The sequence below is a fragment of the Penicillium canariense genome, assembly GCF_028826845.1.
Source record: "Penicillium canariense strain IBT 26290 chromosome Unknown utg000002l_segment0_segment0, whole genome shotgun sequence".
Lineage (NCBI taxonomy): Eukaryota > Fungi > Ascomycota > Eurotiomycetes > Eurotiales > Aspergillaceae > Penicillium > Penicillium canariense.
This window is the reverse complement of record NW_026622729.1, coordinates 2,688,046-2,707,448: the sequence shown is the minus strand read 5'-3', so window position 1 is coordinate 2,707,448 and position 19,403 is coordinate 2,688,046. Positions and strand designations below refer to the sequence as shown.

At 52.1% G+C, this 19,403-nt stretch overlaps 9 protein-coding genes across 9 annotated transcripts; 4 read left to right on the top strand and 5 right to left on the bottom strand.

The window, feature by feature from the left end:
* Positions 1–317: 317 nt before the first annotated feature.
* On the bottom strand, positions 318–3,179 carry N7482_004185 (uncharacterized protein; the record flags this gene model as incomplete). The annotated part of the gene is made up of 7 exons (XM_056686310.1): positions 318–1,239; positions 1,290–1,375; positions 1,433–1,679; positions 1,747–1,774; positions 2,077–2,996; positions 3,086–3,094; positions 3,142–3,179. 7 exons carry the CDS (start codon positions 3,177–3,179, stop codon positions 318–320), a joined length of 2,250 nt encoding a protein of 749 aa, XP_056545052.1.
* A 1,921-nt stretch (positions 3,180–5,100) lies between these two features.
* On the top strand, positions 5,101–5,498 carry N7482_004184 (FAD-linked oxidoreductase sor8; the record flags this gene model as incomplete). The annotated part of the gene is given in 2 exon segments (XM_056686309.1): positions 5,101–5,216; positions 5,231–5,498. The coding sequence occupies 2 exon segments, from the start codon at positions 5,101–5,103 to the stop codon at positions 5,496–5,498; spliced, it is 384 nt and encodes a 127-aa protein (XP_056545051.1).
* Positions 5,499–5,676: 178 nt separating this feature from the next.
* On the bottom strand, positions 5,677–7,376 carry N7482_004183 (GMC family oxidoreductase; the record flags this gene model as incomplete). Its single annotated transcript, XM_056686308.1, has 2 exons — positions 5,677–7,092; positions 7,155–7,376. 2 exons carry the CDS (start codon positions 7,374–7,376, stop codon positions 5,677–5,679), a joined length of 1,638 nt encoding a protein of 545 aa, XP_056545050.1.
* Positions 7,377–8,198: 822 nt separating this feature from the next.
* N7482_004182 (uncharacterized protein) lies at positions 8,199–9,888 on the top strand (the record flags this gene model as incomplete). Its single annotated transcript, XM_056686307.1, has 2 exons — positions 8,199–8,379; positions 8,450–9,888. The coding sequence occupies 2 exons, from the start codon at positions 8,199–8,201 to the stop codon at positions 9,886–9,888; spliced, it is 1,620 nt and encodes a 539-aa protein (XP_056545049.1).
* An 856-nt stretch (positions 9,889–10,744) lies between these two features.
* Positions 10,745–12,658, top strand: N7482_004181 (uncharacterized protein; the record flags this gene model as incomplete). The annotated part of the gene is made up of 1 exon (XM_056686306.1): positions 10,745–12,658. The coding sequence occupies one exon, from the start codon at positions 10,745–10,747 to the stop codon at positions 12,656–12,658; it is 1,914 nt and encodes a 637-aa protein (XP_056545048.1).
* Positions 12,659–12,958: 300 nt separating this feature from the next.
* Positions 12,959–13,616, bottom strand: N7482_004180 (uncharacterized protein; the record flags this gene model as incomplete). Its single annotated transcript, XM_056686305.1, has 2 exons — positions 12,959–13,273; positions 13,332–13,616. 2 exons carry the CDS (start codon positions 13,614–13,616, stop codon positions 12,959–12,961), a joined length of 600 nt encoding a protein of 199 aa, XP_056545047.1.
* An 889-nt stretch (positions 13,617–14,505) lies between these two features.
* Positions 14,506–15,805, bottom strand: N7482_004179 (LSB5 family protein; the record flags this gene model as incomplete). Its single annotated transcript, XM_056686304.1, has 3 exons — positions 14,506–15,520; positions 15,571–15,722; positions 15,791–15,805. 3 exons carry the CDS (start codon positions 15,803–15,805, stop codon positions 14,506–14,508), a joined length of 1,182 nt encoding a protein of 393 aa, XP_056545046.1.
* A 735-nt stretch (positions 15,806–16,540) lies between these two features.
* On the top strand, positions 16,541–17,785 carry N7482_004178 (3'(2'),5'-bisphosphate nucleotidase; the record flags this gene model as incomplete). The annotated part of the gene is made up of 1 exon (XM_056686303.1): positions 16,541–17,785. One exon carries the CDS (start codon positions 16,541–16,543, stop codon positions 17,783–17,785), a length of 1,245 nt encoding a protein of 414 aa, XP_056545045.1.
* Positions 17,786–17,996: 211 nt separating this feature from the next.
* N7482_004177 (mitochondrial 54S ribosomal protein uL6m) lies at positions 17,997–18,891 on the bottom strand (the record flags this gene model as incomplete). Its single annotated transcript, XM_056686302.1, has 3 exons — positions 17,997–18,370; positions 18,450–18,563; positions 18,624–18,891. The coding sequence occupies 3 exons, from the start codon at positions 18,889–18,891 to the stop codon at positions 17,997–17,999; spliced, it is 756 nt and encodes a 251-aa protein (XP_056545044.1).
* Positions 18,892–19,403: the final 512 nt, after the last annotated feature.

The following is a 19,403-nucleotide window of genomic DNA, read 5'->3' as shown; positions in this document are numbered from 1 at the left end:
TAAGAGATTGACTCAGATATATTTAGCAATCTCCCATCAAAGGAATACTCTGCTATGTTAGATGCATGCCTTACGAACTGATTTCAAGAATTTCTAATATCTAGAGACAAGACCTGTGCGCAGATCCGTAATCACTAATGCACCGGCAGTTCAACATCTAATGAGAACTATCCATTGTATTGCTAGGATAATAGGACAAGCTCTTTCATTTGGCTAGAGCAGAATTGAATATGGAAAGTATAATGATGACGTATGGAATACTCAAGCTTCCCAGTCCCTGGCCACATGGCCATGATGTGAAGTCAATGACTATGCTTTTATCTCGACTTTAAAAGAAGACATAATCGAGAAAAGGTATCTTCAAATCCATCGGCCACGACTGTACGTCTCTGAATCATTTCAATGGCTGTCAGGCCGTGCTTATTGCGATGCGATGGGTCCAACTGCTTCAGATTTGCGTGAAGCAAAATTTCCACTGTTTCAAGGTCACCTTCCAGTGCCGCAGCATGAAGGATAGTCGATTCAGAGTGATTAACAAGCGTGTAATCGGCCGATGACTCCAAAAGCAGTAGAAGGAATTGGTGGCTATTATGAAAGATAGCTTCAAACAAAGCAGCCTCACCATTCGCACCCTTAGCATCAATATTTGCGCCTTTGCGTAAAAGATATTGTCCAATTTTGTCATGATTCCTGATCGCCGCGCCGATCAAGGCAGTGTGTCCGTTGTTATTTTGTGAGTTCAAATGGGCACCTGCGCGAAGTAAGAGAATGATCGTACGGAGGCTCTTCTGATGTCTGGAAGCAAAATAGAGAGCCTCAGATCCGTGGATATCTTTCGCGTGAACATCACTACCGGCATCGAGCAGCAAACTTAAAGACTTCGCACAGCCAGAAGATGCCGCAGACATTAATGGAGTTAACCTTGCTGCGTTCACCACTGTCACATCGGCTCCGAAGTGGAGAAGGAGCTTTATCCCTTCAAAATCCCCTCGAGTTGCTGCCCAATGCAAAGGGGATTTTCCACTGTAATCAAGATCATTAATTCTTCGATGGTGTTCCTTGAATTGTAAATCCCTGGTAAGATCGCCTGGTAGGAGTTTTAGTACCAGCATATGAATGTGCGAGAATTTCATGTCGTCGCAGAAGTCTATGTCGGAAAAAAGACACCTAAATTTTTCAAGCTGACTCTGATTTCCTCGTTCCGTCAATATGTGCTCCCAGGCCTTGATTGCTGGGGTCCTAAATGAATTAATAAACCACGTCATTTATAGGGTCTTTTGTATACTTACATTCCACTGTTATCCATGGCATGGATATTAGCAGACGCATTGACGAGAAACTCGCAAGCGCCAATGTGATTCCGCATCACTGCATACTTTTACGCGGATGAGCATCGGTAAGCAAACTCCGAGGAGTACACTCTATAACGTACATGTAGTGCAGTTCTGCCGTATTTCTGGTCCGTATCACGTAGAGTATATGCCGAGCTTCCCAATAAAGTCTTAAGGCCATCGACGTTGCCCTCGTACGCACACTTGAGAATGGTTTCCGTAATACCCCACCCGATTCTTCGTGGAAAGCTAAGCCCATACGATGGGCTTCCAGAAATGATGACAGTAAAGTCAACTAGCCATCGCGGGAATATGTAAATAGCTTCCAGATATCCAGAGTGAATTTTACTGCAAGTATCGATATTGCAGCTTGATCGGAAAAGCGAAGCTCCCTGGTGCCGCAGGAAGAAGGTACCTATAGCGGCTCTTGTTGAAGGTGGTGACTGTAGACGATTTATTTTGTGGCAGTCACAAAGGCAACTTATGCCACATTTCCCAATTCCCGTTCCATCATATTGAGAACGAACGGTTCTTTTCACAAAAGATGTGTTGACCTTGTTGCTGACTCCCGTGGTATAAATGGGAAGTTCTTGAGTGAATTTGTGGGTGCTTTGCTGTGTATTGGAATCAATAGACCTATTCAAATTGCTGGCAGTCGTTCGGGACAATGCTCCTGTACTAGAACATGGTGAATGCCCTTTCTGACAGTCTGCCAACATTTCAATCTGACTATCCACCCTCCCACGTGGAACAACGTATAGGAGCTCCTTGGTGTAAGCTGCGGCAGAAAGAGCCGCATACGCCTGCCATTTCTCAGATTTATGTGAATCGCAATAATCACTTATACCGCGGATCACCAAGGACGGAAATAGATCCATAACTCCCGCCGCCTCCATTTCAAAGCAAAGAATATCTAGGCTTGCAGCAATTTCGTCTCGTGTCTTGGCATCCTTCATGATTTGATTTCCAGAGGCCACTGATCCATAACGAATTTGGGGTTCTTCTGTTGCTCGTGGCTCACGGGTAACCAGCCGAGTAAGGTCACATGTTGAACAATCGGGATTGCCATTTGGATGCTCATATGTGGAGTTGAACAGGAGATCTTGATCTGGGCGTGAGAACCTTTCGCTCATTGCCAGGTGATTTTCAAGGACGTCGAGTATGATTTTTTGGATACGTCCTTTTCCACTGGCATAATTACTTCGTACCTGGGTAATTGCATTCAACAAGACTGGAGGAGGTTTGTTGAGTGATCCAATCCTCTGAAAATTGCCATTATGAAGAGCCTTTCCACAATCATACTGGATCACACCTCCAGAGGTTCGATTCGGGACGCTGATTACCACGTCACCAAGGCGGATATCGGCCGGGCATGGTACGCCACCTGCAATGCCCACCATGAGGCAGAATTTTAATTGGGGAAAGGTTGAGATCATGTGTGACAGCGCTATTGCGGCAGTTTTGATCCCGTGATCGCCAGATGGCAGACAGGCAATTGCCACATTGTGGAAACCAAGGCGGCCGAGGGTGTAGGAGTTAGTGTCATTTTGTTGTTGGGAAAGATTGACATGAGTTTCGTCCAACATAGCCTCCGAAGCTGCCTCTTCGACGGGTAAGGCGCAGATCCATGCTACCGTGTAGCTATCATGTGTGAGGGACATATTGCTATAGAGCTTCATAGTCAGCGGTCATTGGTACATTTTCCGTAAGCAAAAGAATTTTTGACATTCAATATGAATGGGTTGAAAACTCACCACAATGTGCTATGTAGGGTTACAGAGTTGTCGCAGTTGACGGCCAAGAACCATACCTTATAAACCTCTTCGGCGACGGCGGCTCTACTGGCATGGATTGACAGACAAGGGCTGGGGTCTATTGGACATTCTCGGCCTGCCTAAAAGCCTTCTTTCTTGGCATAAGCGCACAGCCCCCCAAGCGTAAAGTTGGAGTAAACCAGGAAGGTTAAATTGCATTCTCTTTCCGTACTTCATGGATGAACATCATTTGTTTAGCTTGGTTTTTCACACACAGTTCCCTCGGATTCTGGCATAATAAGCACGCTGTACTAGAGGAAATCCAATTTGAATCGAATCGTTAACCGTGAGATTCAAGGAACCAATTCACGCAGAGGATATGAGTTATGTCGCTGGGATTATGCCTTAGACAACAGCGCGTACAGAAGCCTCGTCATTGGTACTGATAGTGCCCCCGCTGCCTGCAGGGCACGGACGCACCGACGGAGCAGTCAACGATAAGGCATGATACGTGCTCGCCCAGCAAACCTTGGAATTCAATGTGGATCACTAATTGCTGCCCGCCCTGCCTCCCTCCCCCCCACACCAACAAATCCGCAGAAATTCGAGAATATGAGCCTTTTTGCTCTTGACGAGTGCGAGTCCGGCCTCTTTATTTGATCATGTCCCCTCCAAGCTATTGATTTATGACCACTATGCCGATTATAATGTCGAGCCTACATTCTTCTGTGTAGCTGTGTTGCTTGGCCCCTCAAGTTCCTGTGTCAGTTGTCACACATAAATTATTGATTTTCCAGTTCCAATATTGGCTGTAAAGCCATTCTATGACCAGGGTTCTTTTGTCAGTACAAATCCATGTCTACCTTGCGGCTCTGTTGTCAGACCATGGCATCTGCTTGCTGCCCAACTTGGGTAAACGTATTAATCTGAAACCACAGACAGATTGTCGAACCGAACAGGGATATTGATTAGTCCACGTCAGTCACCCTGGAACACAGTCACACAAGGCGACTTTCTTGCGCTGACATCGCTTATATTTATCGGCAGCCCGAGATTGCAGAGGTAATAATGGAATTGAAAGTTAGTAAACTAAACCAGTAGCTAGTTACCTAAGAGGCGCTGTGGTTTAGCCGCGGAAGGCTTGAATTAAATCACTACGCTAGGATTATGAGAGGAACCAACATAGCTTTGCATCCAGATGGAAGTGCGTCGATGACTTTGATGACTTTGATCAGCATGCGCTTCTACTGCACTCTATCATTGACTAACGATCAGGTATGCTCACTCCTAGGAAGAAGCTTGATAACGGAAACAACTTCACCAATTCACTTTAAGGAGCATAGCGTAAGCTTTCAAGAATACAATAGTAGCAAAACCCTTTGTCTCTTGGACTCAGGTCGCTATCGTTAGTACATTTAATGGCCGCAGCACGTCCACGAACAAGGTTATTGGGACCGGAAACCGCGAGTGTTGGTATCGCAGGTGGGTAAAGCTAAGGTGGGGGCCATGGCAAACTTGTTTCTCAGTTTGGCTTGGCTGTGGATCAGGTCCTTGTGTGGGTGTAGTAATTGCAGCAGGAGATCACTTCAGAGAACCACCCACCAATGACTCGGACATCTTCTGGGCTATCTTTGGGGATGGTGGTGGCAGCTTTGGTTTAGTCTGAGCCGTACGGCAAAGCCCATCCTGAACTCTGCACAGCTTCATCGAGCTTCATATTCAGCGGGACCGGGTTTGCAGCAGACCTATTTTGGAATATTGTCCACAATCCTGCCCTGGACATTCCCCCACTGCCTGAGGCCGGCACTGTGGCTACTTAGGATACCCCTGGATCGATATTCAGGCTGACACGTACCGACTTGCTCGGAGGTGGACCAGCTACAGTCTATCAGTTTCCCACGTCGTGGGATAGCTACTCTCAGCAATAAACCCCAACAGCAATATCACCGGGGGGAGAGGGAGGTCGGCTTAGGCCGCAGTCGATTCTTGGGTCTTATCGCGCTAGCCCAATCTTAATGCTACAGAGTATTGCCGGACTGAGAGTCGTGGTATCAAGTGTCGCCTTGGATGTGTCCCACGCTGCAGCGCCATACAATGCAGTCAACCCAGCTTGGCCAGACCCCGCCACGTCGTTTGTCCTTACAGCGTAGGTGATTTCTTTCCTTCGCTCTTTGATGAAATTAAGTGCCTGTTTGACATTCAGGATCAACCATTGATGACTGACGACCTCATACCTCGCCTCGCCACCATTAGTCCTGGAAGTGGAGCCTACCACAACGCGGGGGATCGGAAGCAACCAGATTGGCAATCAACCTTTTATAGCTGCAAATATCCAGCACCAGTCGCCGTGAAACAGGACTATGACCCTGATCAGCGTTTCTATGCGCACGCAGCGGTTGGGAGCGAGGATTAGGCTGAGTAGAGCGATGGCCGACTGTGCCAGATTTCATAGATATTTCCAGCCTTTCAGAGACGTACTCATAGATGTTTACATGAGATTCAACATATCACATGCATAATATTTGCTATTCAGAATGAAGGGTCTGAGCTACAGTTCATCAGCCTGGAGTGTCTTGGTGCCGTCATGTTCTTTAGACTGTTTTCCCCCGAATCAAATCCGCTGCGCGCTCAGCAACTGCATATACCGTCGCCAGGGGATTCGCATGAGGAATTAAGGGGAATATACTAGCATCAACCACGCGCAAATTCTCCGTGCCATAGACCTTCAAGTCCTGATCAACTACACCTCCAGCGTCACGAGGGAGCATAGCAGCCGTTCCGCACGCATGGTTTGTCGGTAAAGCAGTTTCTCGTAGATCGGTCTTGATGGATTCGATATCTGTATCTGCAGTGCGCTCTTGGAAGAAGGGACTTAGAGACGGTGAGTTGATCAGCTCGTGAATATTGCGGACGTGGCGAGCCAGTATTTCTAGGTCCAGTTCTTTGGTCCCAAAGCCCGCGTCAACGGTGGGCAATGCATCGAGGTCGGTCGACGAGATATGCGAACTTCCACGGGAGAGAGGGAAACTTATGATTACGCCCAGTAGGCCCATAGTGGGGGCCAGAACTCCCAGAATCACGGAAGCCGTAGCCTCGCTGGGATTCTGAATAATACAGCGGATCTCCTGGTTAATACGGTCGTTGAAATCGGCGGAGTGGGCCGACACAAGCTTGCTCTGCTCTTCGGGATCAAGGTTCACCATTGCATAGCATTTTATTCCTGTAGAAACATCCTTCAGGCCTGGATGAGGCTTCAGGGGAGCGAGTACTGGTCGCATGAGGTGATTCTGCAGATTCTCGCCCACCCCTGGCTGATCAATGACCACGGAAATCCCAAAGCTACTGAGCCGGTCTTTCTGGCCGACTCCAGAGAGCTCGAGTAGTTTGGGTGTATGGAAAGCGCCCGCTGCCAGAATGATCTCTTTGGATGCTTTAGTTGTAATAACTTGGCCGTTGTATATGACCTCGACTCCCGTGGCGGTCACATTGAGGGTGTTTGAATCAAATAAGATCCGGCGCACAGTCGCATCTGTAACAATGCTCACATTTGGGCGAGCAGAAGCGATAGCGCCATACCCACGATCAGCACCGCTGCGCAAGCCTGATACTGGATCAATTGTCGCGGCATACGCACGAGAACCGAGCGTCTTCTCTGCGAGAATGTCCGCATTGAAGTCGTATCCCTGCGCATACAATGCTTCCTTCCACACATCGAGTAGGGGCTGGCTACCTTGATCAGCAACCGCAGGGTAGCTCAATTGTATTGGACCAGCTGAAGGGATGCGTTGAGTTTCATTCAGGTCGGGGTACAGCTCGGGTGCCGTCACAGTATAGCTCTTTTGCAGGTAGGGCAGCAGCGATTCCCAGGTCCAGGTTGTATTACCCAGTTTTGCCCAGGCGTCAATACCCGCTGGTGATGGGGCGACGAATGCCATACCATTGATGGCGGAAGATCCACCCAGAACCTTACCTGCCGGGTGGTCAAGTTCGCGATCATTTAGGGCTACCTATATCGCGAATGGCTTGTAAGTCCCTGTATCTCTCCCGAGGTGCCATTCATTGACCATACCTGTGGTTTGATCTTCACCTTCCAATCGAGCTCTGAACCACCCAGTTCAAGCCAGGCATCAGGGTTTTGCACTTGTTGATCGTTGGTACGGTCGGGGCCGCTTTCCAGGACCACCACTTTCACATCGGAATCCTCGGAAAGGCGGGCGGCGACAACCAGCCCAGCAGTGCCACCACCGACTATGACATAGTCAGCAGTGGAGGGGAGATCGGCGAGGGGCATGGCGTTTGCAAATGCAGTTGTGTGCGACAGAGCGGGGCGAGAGGTCAACTGTACGGAGTACGTTAAGCTTAGATCGATGAGCCTGCGGCCTGGGGGAAGAAATAGTGCTGAGAACACCACTGCCCTTTTTCCGCTTATATATGTTGTATATGTTGCTTGGTAATGATCACAAAACAAACCTAGCAGAATTCAATGAACCGCCGGCTTAACCTTTCACCGTAGGTATTTCGTACAAGGCTGGAGTATTTACTTTCGGGGTTGGGGGCCTAAAGGCTCTTCGATCTGATTAGTCGGCCAGCCTCGCACCGGGCATTCACAACGCATTGATTCAAAATGATTGATATAGACAAACGCACTCCATTTGGCCGATACCTAGTAGCCTCGAAGCTCGAGTCAGCTCTATGTGGGCTAATTCAGTTTCCCCGAGTCCGAAGGGCACATCAATGGCAATCTATATTTATCCAAGCTCTGGCTGGCCAGGGCAAGTATTCTGCCCACCTGATAGGTAGGCGCCAAGAATCCTTTATTCAATGGTTGAAAAGGCAACTTTAGTCTCAAACAGTTTGTGGATACTGAATTTCAATATATTGCCTCGCTTTCGTCCCAGCAATATCTTGTTGAATCGTCAAGTAGTATATATACATCCCGAATCGGCACATTATTGGACCGTGCCGAGTTCTCCCCGTGCGGTCTCCGCACGGGATCCGCCGCGGGCGTCTGCTGCCCGTGCTCCAGCTCGTTCCTTTCCGCCTTCTCCCCGAGCACGTCAATTGAGGACTCGAATAGCATCGCTGGACACACGGCCACAACTGCCACAAGACAATGTCTCCAGACGAGCCTGCAAGAGTCCCGGTGTCGGAGGAGACCCCTCTGCTCCGTGATGTCAGCCCCGCCAATGCAGGCCAGGCGAATGACCAGGAACCGTTGGCCGAGGAGCGCAGCACTAGGGAACTGATCCTGATTCTAGGAAGTATCTGGCTGGGTGTTTTCCTGGCTGCGCTTGGTATGTGCTTCAATTTCCTGTGTGATTGGCTGTCAAAGGTGTTCTCTGACCGAAATCGTTCCCGTCGCAGATACGACCATTGTCGCGACACTCTCAGCACCAATTTCCTCCTCGTTCAACTCGTTCTCCTTACTCTCCTGGCTGGCTACCTCCTATCTGATCTCGAATGCTGCCTGCCAGCCCCTGAGCGGCCGATTGACCGATATCTACTCTCGTCGCTGGGGACTTGTCTTCTCCAACGTCTTCTTCGCCCTGGGCAATCTGATCTGCGGCCTAGCGAAAACGCAATGGGCGATAATATTGGGTCGCGTGGTCGCGGGGGTGGGTGGTGGCGGCCTGACAGCAATTTCGACCTTTGTCACCTCGGATTTGATTCCTCTTCGGAAGAGAGGTATCTGGCAGGGCATCGGAAACATCTGTTATGGAGCCGGCATGGGCCTTGGTGGCGTATTCGGCGGGTGGATAAACGATACGCTGGGATGGCGGTGGGCTTTCTTGCTCCAAATCCCCTTTCTGGTGATATCGTGTATCCTAGTTATACTCAAGGTGAACATACCCGTGAAGGTAACTGACAAGTCGCGCATCAAACGCGTTGACTTCCTCGGAGCCATCACCCTGGTCCTTACGCTTGTTACACTACTGCTGGGCCTGAACACCGGTGGAAACCAGGTCCCCTGGACCCATCCAATCGTCCTTGTGTCATTGCCCCTATCGGCCATGTTTTTGGGTCTCTTCATCTACGTGGAAGCCCGTGTTGCGACCGAGCCTGTGATCCCCGTGAAACTGCTTCTGGACCGAACGGTTGCCTCTGCTTGCCTGACAAACTGGTTCACGACCATGGCCATCTTCGGATTGCTTTTCTATCTCCCGGTCTACTTCCAGGTGCAGGGGCTCTCTGCCACCGCGGCTGGAGCTCGGCTGATTCCGCAGGCGATCGGAACTTCGATTGGATCGCTCGGCAGTGGCTTCGTCATGCGAAGTACGGGGCGCTATAAGATCCTCAACTATACCGCGATGGCCCTGCAGGTGACCTCGGCGGCATTGATCTGCACTTTGAACCTGGCGACTCCCGCCTGGCTACCCTTCCTGTATTTCTTTCTGGGGGGTGTCGCATACGGCAGTATGTTGACCATCACCCTGGTTGCGTTGATTTCGGCCGTGGACCACGAGTACCACGCAGTCGTAACCTCGGCATCCTACGCCTTCCGCAGCACCGGAAGCACCATTGGTATCACCATTGCCTCGGCTGTGTTCCAGAACACCCTGAAAACCGGCCTGTGGTCCCGGTTCGGCGATCGCAAGGACGCGGCGGAGATCATTTCGCGCCTCCGAGACAATTTGAATGGGATCCGCAAGCTCCCCGAGGGCTGGGTTCCTGGCGTCTTGGATACATATATGGATTCCTTACGAGCGGTGTTTGTCACGCTGCTTGGATTGACTATCCTGGGCGCAGCGGTTAGCATTGCCATGCGAGAGCACAAGTTGCACAACAACCTCTCTCGTCGGTGAAGGAGGGCAAGGGGTTAAGGAGACAATTGTGGTAATAATGTGGACTCGGAGAACGGATCGAGTATATGTCGAGAATAGAGAGAGACGTAGATATACCCAATCTAGTCCAAAGCACAGAGTATATAGATCCCAATTGGAGCGAAGACCCACTTCGTCACCGCTCGGCAGATCCACTTTCTTCACCGCCTGGGCCGGCCATCGACGCCAATCATGCCGAAGAGTCCCTGCACGGCTGCACGGCGCCGCGCTGGCAAGCGGCGCTTTGGCTGCCTCTGCTTCTTGGCCTCGAACGCGCCTTTCTGCGAGTGTTCATTGGCCTTCCAGCTCGTGCATGTGCTGGTCTTGCTGGTCCTTCTGCTTCTGTTGCAGGCCAAAGGCCCCCTCATCGCCTTATTTTTGAGCTGAACATCTCTCTGCAGCGCACCACTCCCGTGCTTCCCCCCGAGTGGCGAGACGTGGCGACAGACCCCGAACCAAAAGTCCCCCAGCCAACACTGACAGCTACACCGCTCGGAAACAGGGAAGGGGGCACGAGTCGTGCTGGTTTCACAACATTTTCAAACTGCGTGAAAAGGTACGGACGTTTTCTTTCAGTCGGGTGTATTGGAGCAGAAAGACCCGTCACCGCTTCGATCGCCTGATCTTCAACCCGATCCGCAGCTGTCGGATAAGCATTTAAAGCCCAAATTGGCCAGCTTTTCGACCCGACTGCGTTCTCTTGATCGATACTTACCCTCATACCACCCTATCGACTCCTCGTTGAATCACCCTTTCCATCTTGTTCTTTCTTGAACTCGCGATCCCTATCAGTATATCGAGTGTACAGACTACGATTTACACCGGTTTTTATCCGGACATGGCAGTTGGGTTTTGGTCCGATACTACAGCACCGATCACCCCGAACACCCCGAACACCAAAATCACAGAGGTGGTGCACGCCGATGAGATGGAGGTGGATGGCGATAGTGACGAGACCGTGATCAGGAACACAGAAGGCTATCGGGTTTGCCCTGACCAGGCCGCGCGCGATGCACTGGCTTCGAGTTCACGGCGCCGACGCCTGTTGCTATCCACAGACAGCGCTTTCGCCGACACAGTTCTCCCCTCGCTTGTGCAGAATCCGCTCATCGAGCTGCGCTTGATCACCGACGAACCCTCGGCGCTACTCGCAGGTACGAATAGGATTCCGCATTACACGGATACGGTGGACAGCGCGACCTTCGATAAGAAGACTAGCGCACGGAAATGGCTGAAAGCAAAGACGGCAGAGCTCTGTGAGTGGGCTGATATGCTGCTGGTCGCTCCCATCGAGGCTGGCACATTGGGGTCCATGCTGGCGGGATTAACGAACAGCTTGACGTTGGCCCTCTTGCGGGGTTGGGTGTCTACAAAGCCCGTGATCCTAATTCCAGGAATGACTGTGTCGGAGTGGGATCACCCGTTGAGCGCGCGACAACTCGAAGAGATCAATCGCTATTGGCGGTGGATTCGGATCGTGCAGCCGGTGCTCTGGAAGTCCAACGGTCCCGAGGACCTCACGCCACTACCATGGGATGGACTGAAGGAGTTGCATAAGAGCTTGGAGAAAGGCTTGAGCTTGCCTCCGTGGGAGCGACCCTCTTCTCAGAGCTCTGCTATTGCGAACAATCCTTCGTCCTCAAAATCGAGTCGTTCCTCAGCAAAGCCATCTGGAAGTGACACCGCCACAGCACTTCGCCAGCTACAGACGCACTGGCCAACCCCCGAAACGAAAGTCCGATCGCTCCCTTTAGAGATCTGGCTCGACATTTTCGAGGACCAACTGGGTGACTGGGAGATTGCGAAGGCTGTGGGCATTCCAACTAACCTGCCAGTTCCTCAAGAATGGCAGAGCCACCTTCTGAAGATGTCCACACCGGCCTCACTAGAGTATACTATTCTCCGGGGCTCCTTCGCCGCAATGAAGAAACGGATCGACGGGTTACCTCGGTGGAAACCACTGTCAGACCTTGCCTGTCACCTCATTGTGAAATTCTCTCGTATCGACATCCTCTCCTACCTCACCGAAAATCACCTCGATCTCCTCTGGACTACCTCTCGCCTTACCAATATCCCATATCGCGCCTCTGCAATTTACGGCAACCCCACCGTTCTGACCTGGTGGCGTGATGCGCCTGCTCTACCTAACAAAGAGTACGCGGCCGATGCCATGGACGGCGCCTCTCGCGCTGGCTTCATCCACGTTCTGAACTGGTGGCTGCACTCGGGTCTTCCGCTTCGGTACAGCGAGCGAGCACTTGAGTCCGCTAGTGCTGAAGGCCGGGTGGCCGTCCTAGACTGGTGGAAGACCGCATCAGCCAACGCACCCATCCACAAGCCACTGCCTCTCAAAGTCGGCAAATCCGTCCTGCTGGCTGCGCAGTCTGGCCGCGCCGCCTCCCTGGCTTGGTGGGATGCATCTGGCATCCCCTACAGCCACGCTGAGAATGTCGCCCGGATTGCCAGCACGCACGGCCATGTGCACGTCCTCGACTTCTGGCACCGGCTCAAGGGGCCGAAGATGATCTTTGATAACCAGGTTCTGGTTGGGCCAACGAAGAACGGACACGTCCATGTATTGCAATGGTGGAAAGACTGCGGCTTGCGAGTCGAATTCAAAACCTGCGACATCGAGGAAGCTCTCGAGGACGCAGTCTCCGGAGCGGACAGTCGTGTCCGTCCCTGGTGGGAGCGCAACGGTCTGAATCTCGGCGTCGGTACACGCGAGTGGATGAAGCTGAAGGTGCTTTAAATTGCATATGAACATTCCACGGCGTTTTGAAGGGTTTGGGTTACTATTTTCGGGGTGTTATGTTATGCCATTGGGGTGAAACTGCATCTATATCTTCATCTCTGTCGCGATTATCTGTTTTTGGCTCTGCTTGACTCACGACCGCAGATGACGATGATGATTAATACCCATTTGCCTTTTATCAATGCTGTCACTTGCATTTACGATCCGTTGCGATCGGTTGATACGCATGGCGCCGCGACGATGTTTGTTTCTCGGGCTTGTATCTAGCTACATTCTGCTGCACATGGATATACAATATTAATCCCAATTTACCAGGCGTATGTGCTTGATCTCTGCGCTCTTGATTCCCTCAAATGCTTTAAAGACGTCGGACTCGGCAAAGCCGAGGTGGTCTTCAACATTATTCCAGCCGCTGAAGAGGACGAATTCCTCGTCCTCGCCTGCCTTGTCGAGGCGCCACCCACCACCGTAGGTGAACGGCGCCGTATTTTCGCCGAGATGTGGAACGCCGGCTTTAAAGGCGCTGTCGAAGGCTGCTTTCTTGCTGGGCTCGACGAAGTACCTGCTTATACCAAGAATAGGCGCATTGAGGGGAATCCTGGGGTCCGATGGCTGGTTATGTGAGTCCAGTAGGAGTTTGTTGAGAAGCAGGGGGCCAACATATACTAACATGAATGTCCAAATGGAAGACCCATTCTATATCGAGGTCGTCCTTTAGCTGAGCCAGTAATCGCTGGTTTGGCTCGGACGTTATCCAGTCTCCAAGGTGCTCGGCCACAGAGTCCCATCCACCAAGAAGATAGACAAAGACCGGGTCTTCGACCTGTCGGAGGAAATGAACTGAGTATTTTGACCACGCGGATTGCTCCTTTGCAGCATCTAACAGACCGGACTTTACAGTGGCCGATGGCTCCTGTTCCTTGAGCCGCAGGAGAGCGACCTCAGTGACGGGCATAGTGAAGATGATGTATATCGTTGACTTGAAGAGATTCTTGATCGCGAAGCGTGCTCGGACTTCGTATCGTTGGCGACTAGCATATGGTGTCGTCTTATATGTGTCGCTCGGAATTATCGCCGTTCTCTTTCGATGCCCGAATATTGGCTCCGCCTTAGACTAACTTCGCGGGGGAAGTCGAGAGGCAGCCATGCTGGCGCGTCTTACTCCCGCATCCCGTTTTTCCGAAAGGGAATCCAATAATACATAACTGTCCAGTTCCAAGGTTGTAGCCATCGGATAGCCTCGTAAGGTAAGTGACGGTATCATGCAAGTGATTATAGCCATTACGATGCATCCAGTTCTCAAGATGCGGTGAGCCTTGCAATGTACGTTTCGCTCAGGCTCCCTTTATGTGGGATGACGATTGCGACAGTCCCGTACTTTCTATGGGGCCACAGCTCATACTTACAGATTCCAGCATTTGGGGACACTGTTCCTAGTTCCTACCCAAGTACCGATAGAGGGAGCATTTTGGCAGATCGACGGTGCCTCATGGTTGCCGTGCATAAACTGACTAATGCGTGGGGACTCAATCGTTCAATAGCACGGCAACATCCATCCATTCAGAATGCTAGGTGATAGAATCTGTGGAAACTACCAGCTACGCATTGGGCTTCGGAGCAATAAAATACACAATCCGCATCAGATCAACAAAGAAAGACATGTCTCATCAACACCACAATCGATCGACTTGGGTATCCCATCAACCAGGAAAAGCCAACGAAATAATCAATCATACCCTGAGTCAAAGGACTCTCACCACCAAGACTGCAATGGTCATAGGATCATACTTCTTTCCTGGAGGGGTGTTAGCAAATGGCCTAACGCGATTCAAGGTAGGAGATAATTACCATGAAAAGCCATTCTTCTCAATCCCAGGCGTCTTAATCGCATTCCGGTCTCCAAAGGGATTGTCCTCGTCATCCTCGACTTCGGACTCCGTCTCGCTTTCACTATCAAATATTTGCCGGGTGTGCTGCGAAGACGAAGCGAGAGGAAGAGTGGGTCGCGGCGGTTTTGGAGGATTGACGGACAACCCACTGAAACCTTCGCTCATTTCACCTTCAATTTCGGCCCGTGACCGCCAGTTACCCGACAAGACATCGTCATCGCTGTCACTGTCGTAGTCCACGCTCTTGTCCAACACCTCGAACGCCATCAATGCGGTCACCAGTTCCTCGTTGGCATGAATCAATCCACCTAGGAACTCCTCGCTTTCAATGAGTTGGATATATCGCAGAATCTGGTGGCGGAGCTTCTTGCAAGTATCAAATCGGTGACTACATTCTGCATCGTCACTGACACGTGTCGTTTCTCGATTGACGAGTTTCAACGAATTGAGCAGATTGGTGCTCGCCACGGATGCAGAGGCAATGGTCTCATAAATTTGGGGGCGTTCCCGCTCCAAAGAGAAGCTTCTAGAGCTGATGGAAAGCTTCTTGTCCCGCTTCTTATCCTTTGGCTTGCTTTTTGGCTTCGGGCTGCTGAGGGTTGTGGAAGGCCCATTACCAGCGGATATTGACACCGTGTGGCCCATTGGCGGCTCATTGTGGTTCGAGCCTTCTCGAAGAACTTTCGCCTTGGCCTGCGTGGCAGGTTGCTTGCGCTTCGGAAGCTGCTTGTAGAGGGCGGTAATCTTAGCCATACCCGGCGTATCTTTGTAGGTTACAGCCCATTGTCCAAAGAGCTGCTTGCACTTCTGTTTCACCAAGGGATCTGAAACGGGGTCGGTACCGGCAATACGGAGTCGTTCCAGCAAAGGCTCGTCGGCGAACTCGCGCAAGAAGCGTTCGCCAGCGTTTTGGATCAAGAAGTCGAGAATCGTGAGCGATCGGAGCTGCCGATGCAGGTTGCCATACTTTCTGCCAGGCTATTAGTGTAAAGTCACAGTGGAGGCCTGCGGTCTACCCACAGCTTCTTGCGCAAAGCCCGACTCGCTTCCGTTGGGCCGCTGGCCTGGATGCGGATGACCTCCACGAGGTCGACGATGCCACTTGAGTCTTCCACCTCATATTGCTCGCTGGTAAGAACCTCGATCTGGACCGTCACGGCCGAGTAGGGTTTCTATGTGCCGATAAGCCATGTCAGCGCTCTATCCACGAAGCCCTTAACGCCGCGAGAGACCAGCTTACCGAAGACTGGAACATTGTGGAGTTGAATCCCGGGCTTCTTGCCAAACGATAGTAGAGTCAGTATCTTTCAAGCCCCTGGGGAATAACATCAAGAGTCTCCCTACCTCGTTCAGGCTTACGACACCACGCGCGCCCAGGAAATCGACCTTCCAGTATGGAGCCCCGCACGGCTTGGAATATCTAGGGGGATCCGGCGAAAGTGAAGAGGAATGGACAAGCAAGAAGACCGTGCTTCAGCTGGAACTGTGCCGTCCAAACAATGCCCGTCGTCTCTTGTGTGAAGCTGAGTGCAAACGACTTTGAAAGACAATGGTGTGATAGTGTCGCGTGGACAACAGTGACGTCGAAGGCCGCAGGGTGGTTTTGGCGCTAGTCGGAAGACCGATCTACGGTCGGAGGAGCACGGCGGGTTAGAGTGGGCTCAGTGGGCTCAGGAGACTGGAGAAACGCCACTCCACGGGCCAGTCAACACAACCAGGAGGGTCAAGATTAAACACACAAAGACTTTGAGGAGTACAGTCTCAAAATAGCGAATGCGCCCAGAACTTTGAACAAGCAATCCCCGTGACTGCACTGGCCCAATCGGGACTAGGGCGGGGTTGTTGCGGGCGGAATTTGGAGGAAACGAGGCTGAAGCAAGTAGTCAATACGAAGCATCGGATCTGTCAATGGCACCGCACCCTTGAGACACTGGTCGTTCTGTACCTGTTAGCTCTTTTTGGCTCTCCTGGCCAGTCTCCAAGCTATTGTATGAGCCCCTCCGCGCGCTCGCCGGAGCATTTCCCCCGCCCGCCGAGTCTGTTGCGCGTCCTGTCCCGCTTCGTACTCTGCTCCACCCTCATCCTGGCTCTCAGCGTGGCTCTCAAGACCCGCTCCCGCCTCTCCCTCCTGCTTCCTTCCTTCTCCTACTCTTCTTACACTCAGCACCCCGCAACCATGGCCTATCAACAAGAACGCTACATCGCCGAGCTCGCCGTCCAACGGGCGACCCTGCTCACCCAGAAGGTCTTCTTTGAGAAGGCCAAGGGTACCGTGTCCAAGGACGACAAATCCCCCGTCACCATTGGCGACTTCGGCGCCCAGGCCCTCATCATTCAGGCCATCCGCAAGAACTTCCCCAACGATGAGATTGTCGCCGAGGAGGAGGCCAGCTCCCTGCGTGAGGACAAGGCTCTGAGCGCTGAGATCTGGCGCCTGGTCAAGGATATCAAGCTGGACGACCCGGAGAGCGATAGCGTGCTGGGTGGTCCCCTGACCAGCGAGGAGAGCATGGTGGATATTATCGATCAGGGCAAGAGTGCTGGTGGCGGCAAGGGCCGTATCTGGGCTCTGGACCCCATCGACGGCACCAAGGGATTCCTCCGTGGCGGTCAGTACGCCGTCTGCCTTGGTCTGATTGTTGACGGTGATGTCAAGGTCGGAGCCATTGGTACTCCTAACCTTCCCGTTGACGACGCCGCCTCCCTTGATGCCAGCACCGGTGCCCAGCAGACTAGCACCTCCGCGAACGGAGTTCTTTTCTCCGCCGTCCTGGGCGAGGGCGCCACCAGTCGTCCCCTGTCCAACGGCACTCTCGCTGAGAGCAAGTCCATCACCATGCGTCCAGTCCCCAACATCGCCCAAGCCGTCTTCTGCGAGGGTGTTGAGGCCGCTCACTCTGCTCAGGGTGACAACGCTGCCGTCGCCGAGCGTCTCGGCATCACTGCCCCCAGCGTCCGTCTGGACTCGCAGGCCAAGTACTGCTCGATCGCTCGCGGTGCCGGTGACATCTATCTCCGCCTTCCCGTCAAGAAGGACTACCAGGAGAAGATCTGGGACCACGCCGCCGGCGACATTATTGTCCGTGAAGCCGGTGGCCAGGTGACCGACATCTATGGAAACCGGTTGGACTTCAGCAAGGGCCGGACCCTGGCTGCCAACAAGGGTGTTGTGGCTGCCCCCAAGGCTCTACAGGACCAGGTCATTGATGCCGTCAAGGTTGTCCTGAAGCTGTAATTGGTTTGGATCTGCTTGCTACTGCCTAGGATCACGCTTGATGCGTTCAAACTATATCTGTGATACCACGTGGGGAAAATTAAAAGGAGACGGTGCTATGGGAGGATACATAGTACATATATGACGACGGAGATAGAGTATAAGATAAGAATACAAATGGAACCCAAATGCAATGTTCCAAAAAGCAAGCCAAGACACGTGTGCCCACAGTTTATTTGATCTTCTTCGCCTTGAGCTTGATAGTCTCGCCATTGACGAAGATACCCTTGCCCTTGTACGGCTCCGGACGTCTCCATTCGCGAATCTCGGCGGCGAACTGCGTCACCAGGCGCTTGTTGACGCTCTCGAGCAAAATGCGGGTCGGTTGGGGGGTGCTGGCGTGGACACCCTCAGGGATACCGAGCTCAATCGGGTGTGAGAACCCGACCTTCAGGGAGACGAACTGTTGGCCGGGGTAGGAGGGAGTGACGGTGGTGGCTTTCGATTCGATCGTGGCTCTGTAACCAACACCCACCATACTCAGGACACAGATGTGGCCTTCTGACACCCCAATAATGTGGTTTTGGAGGAGCGCGCGTGTTGTGCCTAGAAGAGGAACCACGACGTTAGCTTATGATCGATCGTGACGCCGTGACTGAACTGATGGCCGAGAGACAGCACATACCCCACATGGCACGCTGGTGAGGCTCCTCTGCGTCCAAAACGGACAGAGTGGCTTTTTGGTTCGCGGCGTCATAGTTCACGTCGAGGAAGGAGGGAATTGTGAGGGACATCTCGCCTGCAATCGGGGAGAAAATGTTAGCTTCCAGGTAAGCCTGTCTAAACAGCCGCCACATACCCTTAGGACCCTTGATCTGAGCCGTAAACTTAGGTACATCCTTTCCACGTGTCCGTGTAAGAGACTTGGGGATATCGATGAGGTTCAATGACACCTCGGGGGGGACGGAGATGGCGGCGCCGCCAACTCGGGATTGCATCGGGGACGTGGTCGAGAAGCATTGTGCGCGGGACGGAGAGAATGCGGGCGTGAGGAAGAGAGGTAATGAGCCGCGCTGTAAGGGCTCGCGGAGGAGCTGCCGAGCGCAGCGTTGGGGTAGACAAAACATGATGCTGGCGTTGTTTGATCGGCTGCGCTGCGCACCCGATGATTTTGTCCGAGTAAATTGCGGGCCTCGATTGGGTTAGCATCCACGTGATTCGATCGGGCAAATCTTGTGGCCTGCAGAAAATGGCGCCAACTTCGACCTGGCTCAGCAAATGTATAAATGGTTCGGGAAAGTCGACAGTTGACTCTATGATATTTCACATAGTTTTCGTGGCTGACCGGGAGTAGGCTGTAAATGAGGTTTCTACTTTTCGATCTACGCGTATTGCACCGTATCCTTGGACAGCGGCTCTTGTCAGGCACAAAGCCCGTTTTGTGCCACCAGGAAAGAAGCACAATATCTAGTCTTTTCAGAATAATCACCGGGTTACAAAGGCTCTGTGTCCTAGCGAAGGCGTTTTTACAAAGTTATGGGGACTTTCTTTGTTAGTCGAGTAACTGTCGCTCTTCCTGAACTTCAACGCGTGCATGTATCAATCAGGTCATCAAATCATTAGAGCTATAGATCTCAGC